This window comes from Microtus oregoni, unplaced genomic scaffold (assembly GCF_018167655.1).
Source record: "Microtus oregoni isolate MIOR12 unplaced genomic scaffold, Mior012 000006F_ref0000085, whole genome shotgun sequence".
Taxonomy (NCBI): domain Eukaryota; kingdom Metazoa; phylum Chordata; class Mammalia; order Rodentia; family Cricetidae; genus Microtus; species Microtus oregoni.
In genome coordinates this window covers 9150427-9168901 of record NW_024543065.1, presented here as the reverse complement: position 1 = coordinate 9168901, position 18475 = coordinate 9150427, and the positions used below count along the sequence as shown (strand labels likewise).

General features: G+C 37.0%; 1 protein-coding gene across 3 annotated transcripts in view; it reads left to right on the top strand.

Annotated features, from left to right (window-relative positions):
• The window catches only part of Lama2 (laminin subunit alpha 2), a 583059-nt gene that overhangs the window by 355264 nt on the left and 209320 nt on the right, over positions 1 to 18475 (top strand). For all 3 annotated transcript variants that reach the window (XM_041653904.1, XM_041653903.1, XM_041653905.1), the window contains 3 exons: positions 751 to 878; positions 8216 to 8302; positions 16605 to 16816. In XM_041653904.1, coding sequence (XP_041509838.1) covers positions 751 to 878; positions 8216 to 8302; positions 16605 to 16816 — 427 coding nt within the window. The remainder of the gene's footprint in view (positions 1 to 750; positions 879 to 8215; positions 8303 to 16604; positions 16817 to 18475) is intronic.

Below are 18475 nucleotides of genomic sequence, written 5' to 3'. Positions count from 1 at the left end.
CTGAATTGTTCACCTGAATCTCAGACTTCGTGACTTTTACAAATGCAGCCAACCCAAGGAAGACAATTGAGTTAATATAAAAAAAAATCATGAAGTAAATTACTTTGTACTATTGGGAAAGACATGTTTCTCAAAACAAATGGCAAGTGCATGTATTTTTGATTTTTTTTTAAATTTATTAAGGCAATAGTTACATGCCTTATAGTTTCATTGTACACTGTTGTATGTTTAAAGTTTCTTGTTTTTTTAACATTTAATTACAGGCCAAGTAGTGTCCTCATAGACATAAAATGGGAATGCATTGTCCAATCCATTAGAGTCCATTAAGTCCAAATTATTGTCTGGGCTGAGAGAGTAAATCCCAAAGGATTTACATAATAAACTTACAGTTCCTATTAAGATTTTTAATGTTATTAGGGCTTTATGTCTAAATACACACACACACACACACACACAACCTGAAAAAATATAAAATAAGAAATAAAATTTTTATATTGAAAATTTTCTTAACAAATTTTGGCCATTGTTTTATTTTAAGTATGTTACACCAAAACTAGTGTGATTAGATGCTGAATATTAAATATGTGTTAAATTAACTTCCTGTGCTTTTTTTGTGCTGTAAAGTTGAACATTTAACGTGTGAAATTATTCTCCCAGATGGGAACACACTAATAACTTTGGAGAGCTATTTTCGGTAATGTGGTTGTGCTTCAAACCAAAGTAATGATCTGGTGTGCACTTCTTTCTCAGAACTGTAAGGATCACACAGGTGGCCCCTATTGCAATGAATGTCTTCCTGGTTTCTATGGTGATCCCACTAGAGGAACCTCTGAAGACTGTCAACCCTGTGCCTGTCCACTCAACATCCCATCAAATAAGTAAGTACCAGGTTGAACTCACTTCAGAGCTTCACTTCCACTTCTACAGGTGCACTTTTGATATCAGAAAGATATGTTTGTGACTTTCTCAAGGTGGTGACGTAAGCGCTGAAATGGGAAGTATTTTAAATTGTGCCCATCTCAAACGATTTTGCTATTTGGGCTCTAGATTTGATTTAGAACTTAGATAAAACTCAAGTGAAATTTTGAAATTAATTCCAAACAACAGACCTACTTTGTACAGATATATACTCCTCAAAAATAATCATTTACTGAAATATATCTTTATGTTATAGATAGCTTATTACACTTGATCCATGGCATCATTGTGTCATAAATGAATATTGAACTATGGATGATTGCTATATTATCCTGCATAAGCAATATAGATTTTGAAAATGAATATTATAAATTTCATTTAATTTCTATTAGTTTTTCTCATTTATTCATCTACATAAATGATCTATTGGAGCAGACATTTTAGAAAGAAAGAGAAAAAATGCAGCTTTGCTGAGTCTCTTTACTTTATGCGACTACTATATTTCACTTGCTGGAAGGGCACATTCCCAAAGCACAGGCAGGTCTAAATGAGCAGGTCCTGAAACAGCCACAGTGACAAAAAATACTGCTATGGTGTGCACCACACTGAAAATAAATTAATAATACTTATAATGAATATTTATAAAGAAGTGTCATTTAATTTCTTTGTGGTTGTCATTCTTGATGCTGCAAATTAAACCTAGGACCTTGAGCATGCTGATGGACCACATGCCGGACCATTGAGCTACAATCCTATTTGTAATTAAATTCAAATAAAATAAATTCCTTTTTCAATTTTTGAAATTCCTCCTAAAGGCAAATTTGATGCTTAATAAAACTCTTGCTGTAGTATATTCCTTCAGCTCTTTCCCGTAACTGTCAGAACATCAAGGACCAGAAATTGCAAATGCTCTTCAGGCAGAGCTGTCAACTGCAGCCTTTTAACATGAGAATTTGATCAAGAGGGCAAACTCCAAAGCCTTAACCAAGAAGACCCTGTTCTGTGTGGTCATCTGTTAGATTTACTGAATAATATTCCAAGTGAAAACTCTGGAAAGAATTCTGCCATTCTTTTTTTTTTTATTTATTTATTAAAGATTTCTGCCTCCTCCCCGCCACCGCCTCCTATTTCCCTCCCCCTCCCCCAGTGAAGTCCCCCTCCCCATCAGCCCGAAGAGCAATCAGGGTTCCCTGCCCTGTGGGAAGTCCAAGGACCACCCACCTCCTTCCAGGTCTGGTAAGGTGAGCATCCAAACTGCCTAGGCTCCTAGAGAAGCTAAATAAGAAGGTGAACCCAAAGAAAAACATATAGGCATCCTCCTGAATATTAACCTTCATCAGGCGATGAAAGGAGACAGAGACAGAGACCCACACTGGAGCACCGGACTGAAATCTCAAAATCCAAATCAGGATCAGAAGGGGAGAGAGCACGAGCAAGGAACTCAGGACCTCGAGGGGTGCACCCCCACACTGAGACAATGGGGATGTTCTATCGGGGACTCACCAAGGCCAGCTGGCCTGGGTCTGAAAAAGCCTGGGATAAAACCTGACTCGCTGAACATAGTGGACAATGAGGCCTACTGAGAACTCAAGAACAATGGCAATGGGTTTTTGATCCTACTGCACGTACTGGCTTTGTGAGAATTCTGCCATTCTTAAAGTCCTCTGGGGAACTGAGGTTCCTGCTAGTCACATTGGTGGAATCTTCCCCCTCCTCTCCAAGCACACTTCTCTTCAGAATTCGCTGTGGACAAGAGAGGGCAAACTACTGTGTAGTGGAGGCAGACTGTCAGAGCAAGACGTAGATCCAGTCTCTGAATTTTGGTGTTCCATCTTCAAGTATAACCCCGTAAGGTGGGTAGTATTGCTTCCATTTTATAGATGAATAAATGAAGTTTATGGAAAGATGGCATTTTTATGTCACATCTAGTGCTAGAATTCCTTGGCTTCCTGCTAACTCGACACTTTAAGATGCAAAACTTTGAGCAGGTTACCAAAATGCCACTCAGCTCACCAACTTGACCTTCTTGGGTAGCTGTGTGTGAATCACACAATTAAATTATGTTGAGCACTTAACATAGTGGATGATAGGAACGGAGAACTGATTTAAAGTAAACTATTCAGAGTCATAATCTCAATTATCCCGTTGGAATTTGAAGTTACTTAATGTCCGTATTATTTCCAGTCCTCGACAGTACATGTTAAAGAACTTTTTTAAGAAAGTAAAATCTGTATTTTAAGTGAGAACAATAAAAACAACTCATTGATCTGCCTGGTAAGTTAGGTTCCATAGAGAAACATCAAGAAGAAAGAGATACTGGTTTAATGTATTTTAATGATCATGCATTTCTAGAGTTCAGGGAGTGAATCAAGACAAGCACAGAACTGAAGAACCTTTAATCACTAAAGGTGTCAGAGAAAAGAAAGAAGGAAACTGGAAAGCAAAGACTGTAAAGGAAATTACTCCCTAAGTAATGGCTACTCAGGCCCGTCCTGCATGTAGTAGGCCTGGGCTGGACATAATGTGACAATATCACTCTCAGGGGCATGTTTTAAAGGTTCAACGCATGTTCACTGTGGCTGAATGGTATTGTCCAAGCCATTAACCTACATATAAAAATAATTATTCCACGTCAATTTTTACTGACAAAAGGAGGCAGGTGGCACCTGAGATTTTCCTAAATCTCTAAGCAAAAAGATTATCAAGATTTGCGCAGCTCTCAGTTCAGCAACACTGGCCATTCATTTTGTCTTGTGAATTTCAGCCCAGTATACTTTACAAGTTTAGATATATTTGAATGGATAAACATTATGGATTTCCCCTCAAGTCTGACCAATTGTGTGCATAAGAGTCATTCAGAAGAGAAGTTGCTTGGTATTTACTGGGATTCATGACCCATGATCCCTCTATGTTCACTGTGTGTCCCTTTTTATAATGGCTTCTAATTATTTCTTCCGGGTAAAACTCACTCAGCAGACATTAAAAACCCGTTCACGCTGCCAAAGGGATTGGAATCTCAGTGTCTAATAACTGTGTTTCCTAAAACAAATACATTCCAGTTTGGTTTAATTAGATTGATCAAGTTTTCTAAAAAATAAAATAATAAATATAATATAATAAATACAATAAATGTGTAATATATAATAAAATAAGTCTAATATAATAACATCAATAACAAATGGCAGAATTGAATAAATTTTAAGATAATTTATTAAACTAAATATTTATTTGTAAAATAATAATTTTATTTTTAATAGCAAATATGTGGAGAGAGAGGCTGCCTATTTTAAATTACTGATTTAATTGTGGTATTTTTGTAAAGAGAAAAATTAGAATTAATAATACTCCACATAGTTTATAAATTATAGAAGGTTTTTAATTTATATATTCTTTTAAATTTAAAACATTTTACAAAATGATTACAGTTTAGCTACACAACCATGTTGGGAAAAGATTATCTTTCTCTAATAACATAAATATTTTCATCAAAACAATTCCGTCGGTTTAGGCAAAGAACATAAAGAAGGAAAGCTCCTTTATGTAGGAGGAATTAAAAATCCTTAAGAAAAACTTTACTGTTGTGATATGAGCAGGTGCTCTGAGGTGTAATTGAATATTCACATTTAATTTATAAGATGAGATTTGAATTTTCACAGGTTATTCAGAAATAATCAAAAAGAGCTAAAGGTTGCTGCAACCTCCTTCTGAAGTGCAGCCTTAGTGATAGTTTTATCTTAGTGATTTATCTCTTAATCCCTGGTCATAAATCTTAGAAATCACAGGCATTTTGGCACCAAATTTCTTAGATAATATTGCTAAATAAATCAAATGTGAAGGAGATAAAAACAGATTGGTATGATTATAAAAATATATGGATACAGATGAGCATATAATATTTAAATTATAAATATTTATAATTATACTTATCTATATACTTATAGATCACCTTCATCAGCTATTTAGAATGTGCACTATCCTTTTCATCTTAGTGATGTATATATTTTAGCTATAGATACTAACTAAAGTAATGAAATTTTCTTCCAGAGAAACAAAGTATAAACATTTCAGCTTATATTCATTAACTTTTGGTTACACACCTAATAGTTTAAAGGCAAAAATCCACTATTATTTTTGCTTGGACACTTAGGTTGTAGAAAGAAACAGACGCTATCATTGAAGACTTTTGAAATTTCCCTCAGCTGTGTAATGCGTTTGGAGGTATTGTCAGAGTGAATGGGATGTTGGGCCTTGACAAATCCTACGTACTACTGTCTTAACAGTACGTGGTAGGCATCAGGAATACTAAGAGCTATGTTAGTAAAACAGTGAAACTTTTCTAGAGCTGATTTTAGGGATCACACATACGGTTATATTGGGCTGGGGAGATGGCTCAATGGATGAAATTCTTGCAATATAAATACAATGCCAAGAGTTTAAGCATCCTGTGCCTATGTAAAAGTTGGCTAGGCACAGCAAATATCTATAATCTCAGAAATTAGGAAGCAGAGATAGGTTATCTGAAGAGCAAATTACCTAGCAAAACTAGTTAAAATTGTTGAACTCCAGATCTAGAAAGAGACAGACCTTCAATCAATAAATAAAGTAGATATTAATCTAGCAAGATAACCAGCCTCAGTTTCAGGCCATCAAGAATGGGCACACACATACATGTGCAGGTTCATACACATGTACATACATAAATACCAAAGCATTATACACATGGACACTACACATGGACACACACACACACACAGTAACATTGAATTGTCAAAATTGGTAGTAATAATTGGGAAACATATTTTTGGACAAGCTTTTCCACTATATTCCATGACAATTTATCACTGATTAGAACAAAGCTAATTACATCTGTATATGTGAATTCATAGTTGCACATAAGTAGATTCACATATAGATTCATATAGTGCTATAATTGTACATATGAGTTTATGCATGCACACACACTGACTTATAAATAAATTTTAGCTACACAACCTTAGCTATCAAGAATGGCTATACAGTTCATCCCAGCAGCAGCTTGCCCTTCCCCTCATGTTTGCTCCTGGCTCACCCAATATTTGGTGTCCTGGACTGGAAAATCTAGGAAGCAGGACTTTTTTTTTTCTATTGGTAAAGAGATGAATGGCATAAGGTTGGAATCACTGGAAATCATTGATCTTTCCCTCTTTGTGTCCCAGAGCAGTTAGCTTCACATTTGGGCCAGAATCAGTTTGGAGATCCCTCCTCTGCCAGTAGACTCTCAAGGCATCATTGCTGTGCGCATTAGTGTCTCACTGTAATTGTATTTATGTTGTTGGTTGTCACCTTCTTCTCTAACTGCTACTGCAATTACCCTAGAAAGGAAACAGTTAGCATTATTTACAAATATGAAAGCATACATGGAGAGATATTTTAAGAAGAGATTTTATTTGAATACACTGTAGCAAACATTTTTATTATTGGGAGCTTAAACTCATGCATTCTCACCAGAAGTTTTGAATGACAGTTGGTTATAGGGAGAGAAGAGGATCAAATGAAGACCCTGCAGCCATGAATCTCATGTAAATTCTCCTGGAAATTAGTGTATGACCTTGAGGAAGAAAAATTAAGTTTGTCTCAGCCAGCCTATAGGAATCTGTTAAAATGCAGTACAATTATGATAAAAGTACTCTGAAATGTAAGAGCTCGTCACATTGAATAAATTGTTATTGCTTAATATTTTTCTGAGAAAGTTTTGTTCTATGTCAGTGAGCTCAGTTGACTTTATTGATGTTAGTTTTAACTGACAAGGGAGTATTTTTTAAGAATTTTAAGGTTTATTTCAGAAATAGTTTTAAGGTGTCAGGAGCTTGTCAGCCATCGTTGGCATGTCTTTATGGTAAACTGATTTAGAATGTTAAAAAATAATTCACTTGGTTTTCATTCAGTCACTATAGTCCAACAAGGTTGGCAAACTCAGTCTTCCCCTTGGGGTCCCTTTTTCCACAAAGATGAGGCAGTTGCAGAATGACAATTTTGGAAGAACACACATTTGCACAATAGTGAGTTGTCAGAATCCAATTCCTTCTTTCAGTTTTGCAAACAATAACAAAGACAAGTAGTGGAGTCAATCGGATTTCCATTTGTTTGTTTTAATATGTGCCAAGACCTCACACATTTGAACCCTCCTGTTGTGAGCGCTCCTCTAACAAGAGATTCCTCTCTTAGACCACAAGCTAGGTTACCACAGCATCCATCAGAACCTCTCCTCTTGAACAACGTTCATAAATTCAAGGTTTTCTTGACTCTAATTTCTCTGATCTCACAGATTCATTAGGCTTTACAATGAGTTGAAATAGCCAGTCTGGAGGGTCTAATGGATCATAATAACTTGGTACTATAGAGAAATGAGAATTATTGAAGCATTGAAGGACCTTTCAGAGTTATACCAGGGGGAGGTTACTTTTCAATGATAGTCAAACTCTGATTGGCATCAAAGTTGAAAAAATATTCCCGAGTCACGCTAAGTATGAGAAACAGAAAGAGACCGGGTCCCAGCATGTTTAATTTATTGTGATCTCTTTAATTATTTGGCTTTTAAGCAAGCCTTTACTAAACTGTTTTGTATTGTAGAATAGAAAATATTACAGGGAAAACATAATTAGAATAAGAATAATTGTCTCTTCAGCCCCAGACTGGAACTGTGTCTAAAGACAGGTAAAGTTTGGAACATGGCTGAGAGATGTGAAATGACAAAGCTGGCTTGGTTTAACTTGTAGAATTTAAGTCAAGCAGAATGTACGCAGTAGGTATTTGCTAAAAGATTCTCTAAGGATTCCACCCATGTGACCTCATGCCTGTGGGTGCACATTCACAGCAACCTGTGTGGATGCATGTCCCATGGCTGCTGGCCCAGATAGTAAAACCTATACTGCCATGCTGACTCCACTGCTGTCTAAATGTCTCTCAGATTTCTCCACGCTGCTTCAAATTCTGAAGGGTGTGCTTGGAGAGAAAGGATGTGAAAGTCAGTTTCATCAGCTGCTATGCGTCCACACTTTTTTATTGGTGATCTCAGAGCCAGAGCAGTCAAAAGTCAGTTAATAACATGTCACAGGGACACTGCTCTCCACGGGGCAATAGTTGTATCTGTCAAAATAGCAATGCCATTTCATCCTCCACTGGCCAGATTCTAATTTCTGCCTGGGAGATGAGAATGGCCAGCTTGTACCCTTTGGTCACAGCAGTGGTAGAGAGATATGAGGATCCATTGCTAATGAGCTCATGTATTCTTCTTCCTGTCTCCCAAACATCATCACAGCTTTAGTCCAACGTGCCATTTAGACCGGAGTCTGGGACTGATCTGTGATGAATGTCCTGTTGGGTACACCGGACCACGCTGTGAGAGGTAAGCACGTACCACATTGCCCTGCGAAATGATTTCTACCTTGGGAGTTATAAACTCACAGGCATGATCTTCCCCTGCTCCAGAAAAGCTGCCGTGCTCAATGGGGTAAAATAAACTTTCTTATCACACTTGCCCACAAATGCATTCTATTTTGATAGTTTATTTATTCTCTGGAAATTGGTCTATAAATCTCCATTCACTCCAGGGATATCTGATTAATGTTTTAATCTTAAAGGTTAAGCATTAACCTACACTTTTTCTAAAAAAGTATTGCTCAAGTGGAAAGCCATCATTTTAAGATTTATCTTACTGTCTACTCTTGGCACCATTTTTTTTTCATAATTAGCTTTTTTGTCCTTAAAATGTGGCTTAAATTCTTAGTTCATAGTTCAGCAAGTGGCCTATAATTTACTGTAAATATATTTGAAGGAAGACAAAGTATAATTTATTATCATGACTTATATCTTCTTCTATTCATTCTTAAACTGGTATCTTAATTCCTGTGGAGTGTCTGGGCAGCAGGAGCATAGATATTATTTTAGACAATTTCCATAATCATAATTCTTCCTTAAGTATATTTTAAGAATTATTTCTTGTGTGATTCACTCCCAATTTAAAAGTGATGCAAGTTAGTTCCTTAAAGATGTGGGCAAACAGAATACCACTCTCCCTGTTTTTAATTCTGAAAAGTCATCTCCCTGGTGACCATTGCTGTGGATATGGGTGAGGCAGAGAAAGAAAAGCCAGACCATGAACGTGGCCTGCCTTCTCTCCTCCTCAACAAGGCTATCCATCAGGAGAGCTATTTCTGCCCATCTTTTCCTGCCATTTGGCAGCCATCACCTGTCCAAACCTTCACCCAGGGAGAATTTGGCCAGCAGCAAGTAGTCTGCACACAGCATTCCAGCAGTAGTGAGTCCTGTTTGTGATTGTGGCAACATCTGTAAATAGGAAGTAGAGAATAGACCTGAAATAAGAGGGGTTTATTTCCTGTTGAGAAACCAAACGTCTTTAATTGTATTTTTCATTTAAAAAAAGAAAAGCATGTGTATATATGACATTCTAATAGAACAACATGTCATCACTAAGACAGTTTTACATCAATGTATAGTATCCCCCAGCTCACTACAGGCAGTCTTTTTTTAGCAACTGGAAAATGACAGCTGCTTTGTCAAGGCTATTAAATCTGCTTATCTGGGTGAGCATGGTCTCTGATGTATTTATATTGCTTTGCTTCGTGCATTGTCCTTTCTACACATTAGATAGTTTCTGAGACACCTGCAATTTAACAAGTTACATTTTATTCAACAAATATTTATTTTTTAAGTACCATATTAGGTACGAGGTAAAACATTGAATACAAACAGATATGCCTTTCCATCTTTGTCCTCAAGTAGCTCACAACCTTTTTGCGTAAGAATAGTCACATGTGTTCTAGGTGGAATTCTGATGATGAAAATCAGCAAGAAAAGAAATAGCTGAAAGAAAGCATGATGCCTTGTCTAAAATTTGTATTAATCAGATGCAAAAGAGGGTGAGATACATACACTCTGTAGCAAATGGTACATCTTATTTCCAATCTAAATTTGTCATTCAAAAATAATCCACTAGTATTATTCAAGAGGTAATGAGATATTATATTTTCTTAGTCAGGATTTGGATTAAGATTTTCCTTGAACACTTGAGATTTGCTATTTCAGAGTATTTTTATGAGCCAAAAAACCCCATCAGACGGATCAGAAATACTAATAGAAATGTTTTTGAAATATATTTTGTGGACATTGAAGGGAAAGATAACAAAGGTCAGGCTTAGAAAGCCACTGGTTACATTGTATATCTTGTAATCAAACCCATTCTGTGAAAACCCTGTATGCACAACATAACAAAACCCAACTGACATGGCATCTTCCGCAGTTACTGTTCCTGTAGTAAGAACTTTCATAGTCACTTAAGTTCAGGAGATACTCATGCACATGGCAAGTGTTCTAACTTTTCCTGTAGTAGACAATGAGGAAACTCAGTCACCTTGGTTGGCTCAGCATTGACTATGTATATGCAGCCTTAATCCTCTGCTTTTATTTTATGATATGAATGTGTCAGGAAGACATAGATTAGAACTTGTATTCTCTATCTCAATACATTTTCTTCCTGAGACTCCAGTCTTCTTTGGTAGTGGTGATGACTTAGATGCATGGGCTACTCTATTAGACTTTTTCTCCCATCCCCTGCGGAAGCCATCTTGAATTAAAGTTCTAACCAGTTATGGAGTTCGAGGTGTTTGTGTGAATGTGTCTGTGGTAGGTGAGTGTCTGTGGTTATGAATGTTTCACAAAAATGAACACATAGTGTGGCTGGCCAGTCCTGAACAATGCATCCACATCTGTTCCAGATGACCTCATCCTTTCCCTGGTCCTCACAGCTAGCTTTCCCTTTAGGTATTTCTACTGTCTCCCCTTTCCTTCCCACTCTTAGAGGAATAACTGTTCAGGAACCATTCAACTCCTTTCAGCCTAACTCTAGGAACTGACAAAGTCTGTATCGTCATTTGTTACTTTCTGACTTCTTTTAAATAATCCACATTGTTTATTCTCTGAAATTTTACCAAATATAATTTAATCGTATCCATGCTTCTCCCTCAGTCCTTTCCAGAACATTTCCAATGTCTGTATTCGCCCAACTTCATCCCTCCCACCTTTAAAGAAAAAGATGGACACACAAGAATAAGCAAGCAGAAGAAACCCCAAGCACAGAGTACAGTTGCTTTGGATGACTACCTCTTGAGTGTGGTTAATATGCAAGGTGTCTCTCCTTTGTAGAAAACCAGTCTTCCTCTTCCAGTAGCAATCAAATGTCAATAGTCCCTTAGCTAGGGCAGGACTGGAACCTATTCCCACCTCTCCTCCTCTTTCCCAAGAAATCACTCAATTTTTGGTTTTTACGCAAGACTAACAAGAAGTGAAAAGCTAATAGAAACCACAATCCAAGTCTAGGAATTCTCTATATTCCTGTTTTCTTATTTGCCAAATTAGTTTACTGGGGATTATACAGTAAAGGATGGATGTGTTCCTTTAATTGAGGGAATGCAAAACACAAGCAAAGCGGCCAACAAAGCTGGAGAAGGGAATGCCCATTGTAAATACAACGAATTATCAAAATATGAATGATATTCTTTGAGATGCCAAGGGCTAGTTGTAGCTTGCAAACACTCATGAAGCTTCTTTGTTGAGGAAGAGTTTCACAGAGGAAATAGAGATATGTTATTGAGAAGAGAAGACATTTATGATGATACTTCGTTAAAATTTCAGGCTTTCTGTTCAGAAAAGCAGAGAAATAGCCTTGAGACAGGCTTGAAGGGGTTGAGTGAACGCTGGACTATAAAGAAGAATTAAAATAAAGAACACAAAGCTAATTAAAACTGCCAGTGGCATTTAATCAGGTACCAAGTGATTTTCAGCCTTTCTGGCTTCAACAACATATCACACAACATAGAGACACGGAAACATACCATGACACTTTACCTAGGAGAATTCTGTGGGAACAGATGAAACAGCACAAGTGTGGATTCCTTAAACCCCTCTACTCCCCAGCTGGCAAATGCAAAGAGCTCACTAGCTGGAACAAGAACAGCCCAAAGGCTACTTACAGGTAACCACTGAAAACATGGAAGGTAATTGACTGCAAAGGATTAACATTTTGAAAACTCACCATATTTTAATTTAAATTTTAAATTAAATTTAAGTTTAGCATCAATTTAAATGAAAGGAGACAGAGACCCACATTGGAGCACCGGACAGAAATCTCATGGTCCAAATCAGGAGCAGAAGGAGAGAGAGCACGAGCAAGGAACTCGGGACCGCGAGGGGTGCACCCACACACTGAGACAATGGGGATGTTCTATCGGGAACTCACCAAGGCCAGCTGGCCTGGGTCTGAAAAAGCCTGGGATAAAAATGGACTGGCTGAACATAGCGGACAATGAGGACTACTGAGAACTCAAGATCAATGGCAATGGGTTTTTCATCCCACTGCATGTACTGGCTTTGTGGGAGCCTAGGCAGTTTGGATGCTCACCTTACTAGACCTGGATGGAGGTGGGCGGTCCTTGGACTTCCCACAGGGCAGGGAACCCTGATTGCTCCTTGGGCTGACAAGGGAGGGGGACTTGAATGGGGGAGGGGGAGGGACATGGGAGGGGGTGGCGGGAAAGAGACAGAAATCTTTAATAAATAAATAAATAAATAAAAATTAATTAATTAAAACATTTAAATTTATAAGTCACCAAATTTTAACTAGAAGAGTCACATTAGCTATAAATGGAGTCCCTTTTTCTTTTATTTCACCTCCAAAAACCCATTTAGATCATCTGAACTTCAGAGAGGTCTTAATTGGGCTCAAGTACCCTCACTCTCAATTACAAGGCTGCAGGCATTTTCTGCCCAAGTTTCAGTGTTTAGTCCTTAGGTCTTGGCTGCAGAAAGACCCTTATTCCTCCCTAATAAATCTGTCACAATCAAAATTGTGACAGATGCGGTTTTTAGAGGTTCCTTACATGTGATCATGCACTTGGAGGAGGGAGTGATTGGCTCCTGTTTCTACCACCAGATTTTGTGCCCCAACCTGCTCCTTGCCAGGGCAGCCTCAGTGCTGTGCTCAGGTGTCCAGTTGGAGCTGCTGACTCCGCACTGCTTGAGGCTTGGCAAAGGCACCAGCGCCAGCCAGCCCAGCATTTAGCTGAATGGCAAATAGTGAGAATATAGCACCACAGCCCAGACAAATCCATTAGGCTATAAGCTCCTCCTCTGCGGATGTAGTTCTCTCTGCAAGATGACTACAATCCTTCCACTTTTGAACCGGGCACTATCACCTGTTCTGTAACTGGCATTCAACTCCACATCCTGAGAAGGTCTTTGATGATTCTATACTTTGATTCTAACCCTCAATGTATCTCTAGTTGTTCTGTGGTAAGATTTTTACATGCTTGAGAGCAGTCCGGATTCCCTGCCCTGTGGGAAGTCCAAGGTCCTCCCCCCTCCATCCAAGTCCAGGAAGGTGAGCATCCAAACAGGCTAGTATCCCACAAAGCCAGATCATGCTGTAGGATCGAAACCTAGTGCCATTGTCCTTGGCTTCTCATCAGCCCTCATAGTCCTCCATGTTCAGAGAGTCCGGTTTTATCCAGACTGCTCTTCAGATTCGAGAGGGAAGGGGAATGGAGTGGGGAGAGGGGAAGAGGAGTGGGAGGAAGGGGAGTGAAATGGGAGGCGGGGAAGAGGCGGAAATTTTTTCAACAAAAAAAAAATTAAATAAATAAATAATAAAACATGAAAAAAACATATACACATAAAAAAGATTTTTACATGCTTATTTCTTGGGCCTAGATAGTAGGATAATATTATGCCTCATTTATATTAGTGTAATATAAAATTGCTCTGTTGATTTCTCTCTTTTTCTGTTTAATTATTTAAGAAGGTTGAGGATGGTAAATTAGGTCAAAGAGAAGACAAAGGTTATATCAGTCCTGTTTATTTTTTCGTATTATCCTTGGTCTCTACTTCAGCCATTCATCTTCATTCATATTTCCACTCTCATAATAAATGATATTCTTCCCAAACTATCAGCTACAGAACTATCCTATACCCTAATGTTATATTTACATTTGAAGGTTCTTTTGTCAAACATTTATAATTTGACTTAAGAAATTACAAATATGAAAAGGAAGAGTCAACATGTCCCCATATTTAACAAAGAACCCTAGAAACTGTTTTTTACTATCTTCATTCTGCCTTCTCTGGGAAAGCGGGAGAGATTTTACATTATAGTTAGTTTTGTTAAAGAGAAAATCTGTGAGGCTGGGAAAACCTACCGGGCTATATACTAAATTTAATTAGGTTACTATTAAAAAGAGTAATAGGAATTATTGTTTTAATACTAGAATTATAGCATGATGTTCTCCACCAACAGGATACTTCTTAATTCCTAATGGAACCTCTTTAGCTCTTTTTAAATTCCAGTACACTCACACATACATCAGTAGTAAACACCAAATGATTAAAAGTTTAATAGGTTGCCTACCTGTGACTGTGCACTTGGAGGAGGGCATAATCTCTCTTCAGTCATGCAGTATATTAATTGTCATGTAGAGTCACACATTTTTCTGATCTATATCCTGAAATAAAAGTGGCAGGTTCCTGTTTATTTATTCTGGGAGAATATGGGACTTATTAATTGCTACATTTGCTAAGAAAATTGTAGTAATATGGGGCGTGCTTTTATTAACACGTAAGTAGAAATCTGAAAGGTATTTCTGTCAGTGAAGATTGACTTTAATCCTACTCCTCTTTGTTCATAATTTTTATCATTTTCTTTGTTATTACATTGAAATTCTTGTCTGTCATCCTGCCCTTATTTTGTTTTTTGTATTTGGTGGTAGAGAATTTATTTTTACCTCCAGTGGACAAGCTGTTGCTTCAGACACTGCTTACTGAGGACATCTCTTTTCTCTCCTGGCTGGCTCGCCAAATTTATAGGCAGACATTAGCCCGAGGCGAACACGCCCCCTAAGGGGCGGGACTTATCCCTACAGAAAATGTCTAATAATTCATTGTATAATTCCTTATCTCCTGAGGTTAATAAGACATTTTGAAAGAAACAAGATGAAAGTAGTAGGTTTTTGTTGGCTTTGATAATTTTTGGTGTACAACTATTAGTCTAACTGATCAAAGGCAATCTTAAGAGAAGCGAAACGGGATGTAATAATATGTGGATATTATTACAATATTCGAAGATCAAATAGGGTAAAGCCAGGTTAAAATTTAAAATTATCTTCTTATTTATTACCAAAAAATCTCCAGAAGGAATTGTGAAAAAAATTTATATACTGCAATGCTATTTCATGGTCTGTAATACAGAATTAATAAGTAATTATTGGCAATAGTAATTAGTAGCAGTATTCTTCTAATCTCTGAATATAAAGCTTTCATAATTTTATAAACCATGTTGTGGATATAATTAAAATCTTTTAAAAGATTATGATAAAACCTGCAACCTGCAACATTATATTCCAATGTACAATGCTTCTTTAGAACCTAGAATGATGAATGTATCTGTACCAAATAACAACTCTAACCTAATAAATGTTATTAGTGCATCAAAACACTTGTGTTTCACATGGCAGAACATTCCTTTATAAGACCATGTCAGTGCAGATGAGCATAAGGACTGCATGACATGAACTTAGTTATATTCTTCTACAGTGTTCATGTTTCCTCTCAGTCTCGACCCTTGCTGCAAAGTACTATATTTAATAAGATGCCAAAGATAACAGAGGTAGAGTGGTCACCACCTTCTAATGCTCTTTCATTTCTTCTTTGATACAAAGCATGAGAAAATGTAACTAAGGAGACCAAGCCAAAAGAAATAGATCTCAGCAAAGGAGAATCTGAGCATCTGTACCACTGAGCAGCATTTTAAAACATGTATATCAGGGAAAAAATGGGTAGCATAACTCATAATTGGTTTCTATGCCACAGTTTATAAATGATAAACTTAAGTATTTTTTCAAATAAATACACAGTTAGGGGTTGGTTTTATTTTTATGAAAACCTAGAATTCTCTGGTGTGAATTTGGGTCACAGGTCAGCACCATCCTACAGCACACTACTGTAATAGAAAGGCATCCCTACTTAGACTTCTCCTGAATAAAGATTCTTCATTGAAATATAGCCTCTTAATCAATATATAAATGTACACAAATATTTATTAATTCAGAAATACTCAGAGCTCCTACACAAGTAACCATAATATTTTCTGAGTCACAATTTCTTTCAATAAATGTTGAACTTGCATTTGATTCCTCATAATAAGCTCTTCCTGTAAGAACAACAGCAACAAAAACATGAACCTTATATATGTGGACAGAAAACAGGCTATTGGAGTTGAATACATATGATGTTTTATATTATAAAAGCTTTGCAGTGTGAACTTAGATTCCTTCATAATGCCAGCCACAGATTTCGCATTATGCTTTGGACCCATATTCAAAGTCAGTGACAAAATTTTATTTTTTTGCTGAAATCTAATTATGAGTGGAGTTGGCAGATTTCATCTTGTATCTATAGCACAGTTACAGAAAACATTTTTTAATCACTCTGCATTTGAGAAAAGGAGCGCTTATGAGGAAAATCCATTATCCTGGCAGAGGAATATGAAAGATATGTAAACATTGGGTGTGGTGGGTTTCTTGAGCTCCCCTCCCCCCCACACACACATACTAAAATGTCACTGTTGGAAATTATTACCTTAGGTGTGCAGAAGGCTATTTTGGACAACCTTCCATACCTGGAGGATCATGTCAGCCATGCCAATGTAATGACAACCTTGACTTCTCCATCCCTGGCAGCTGTGACAGCTTGTCTGGCTCCTGTCTGATATGTAAGCCAGGTACAACAGGACGGTACTGTGAGCTCTGTGCTGATGGATATTATGGAGACGCAGTTGATGCAAAGAACTGTCAACGTAAGTCCTGAACTATTGATGTCCCTGACAGAATTGATGTATGATACCTCAAAGAAGCTGATGAGTTCTTGAGTGGGCATTGGAGACTAGGAAATTATCTGTGATACATGGATGATGAATGCCCAGTGAAGACATAAAGTCTGCATGTTTCAAAATATTTCATTGTAGCAATGAACAGAATAAACCATTTAAAATGTATTATATTGCTAAATGTTGATTTTCAAGTTATACACATATTTATATATACATATGCAATGAAATTTTTAAAATGAAGTTAAATCTGTAACAGAAAATAATTTAGAAATGATACAGGTTTATTTGGCCTTTTTCATTAATGTCATCTTAATTGTTTGATTGAAATAAATCCACATGTCCATATTATTGCATGTTACCTATCAGCAGGTGTTAATTGGTTTTGCTTTCATATGAAGACTTTACAGAAATAAAGTTTTTGCATTTCATAACAAGTTTAAGAACATGACAATAATTTTACATAATGGCACCTGATAGTTGAGTGATTAATTCTCATGCCAAAATTATTTGTAGAATACTACTCAAAGGCTTGAGGCAGTTTGGTACAACATATTTCTTGTCTAATATTTTCCTCCTTAGCCATACAACACAGTTTTATATGGAATACTATCTTATATTACTTTATAACAACACCATATGCAAAGAGAATTAATTCCAAAAGTATGAATCCTCATTAGTGTTCTGGATCTTACTGGCACCTATACAGTATTCAGGAAGAGAGCTATAAAACTAACATCAGTTCTTTTCTACTGAATTAATGTAAGCAGAGACTCTTGCTGAGGTGAGTCCCAGGACCTAGGGAATCGCAGACACCACAGAAACTCTGCCTGTTATCTCTACTGTAAACAGCAGTGATCCTATTTCAGGAAGGGATGCTTTTCTCCTAAACTGAGAAGCTGGTTGTAGGCTTTTTGTCCTTTCAGAATGGTTATTTGTTAAGTCAAAACAAATCACTCTCTGGAGTAACTGGCATTTCTTAAAATCACAGACTGACTTTCTAAACAAAATTTCCCACAAGACCAGAGTGACTTTAAACACTGTGAAATTTGGCCTTTCTGTGAAATATCAGGAAACGCAAAAATATCTTATGTTCATGTGGGCTACCTGGGAAATTTGGAATCAGATATGGGACTCTAGGAATGGTTTCCTCATATCCAAAGGATCATAAGTTTTCCGTGGGGATTATTGGATGTAGCACAGGCAGGGGATGTGGTAATCTGTTGGTAATGGAGATAACTGCCATTGTTGGTCTTTGGAGGTGGTCCCTGTGGTAGCTGTGAATATTGGAGTTCACTAATTCTAGATCTAGGTATACATTTCGTGACTTCTTTTTATATCTTCTAATAACTCCCTCCAGAAAGCTAAGGACATTCTACTTATTTTATTATGATCTGTGCATGAAGTCCTAGGAGCACAGAGAAAAATATGAGAAGAGAAACAACCAAAATAAATGAATCATCATCAGTTTATGTAACCACTTGCCATGAAGCATAGATCTGGCTATGATTTGTAAGGCTCTTCAGCATATAATTTGATTTAAAGTCTATAAAATATTGTAGTGAATATTTGTATACTTCCAGGATTAATATCTCTTCTATGCATGGAGAATAAGTCCTCATCCAAAGC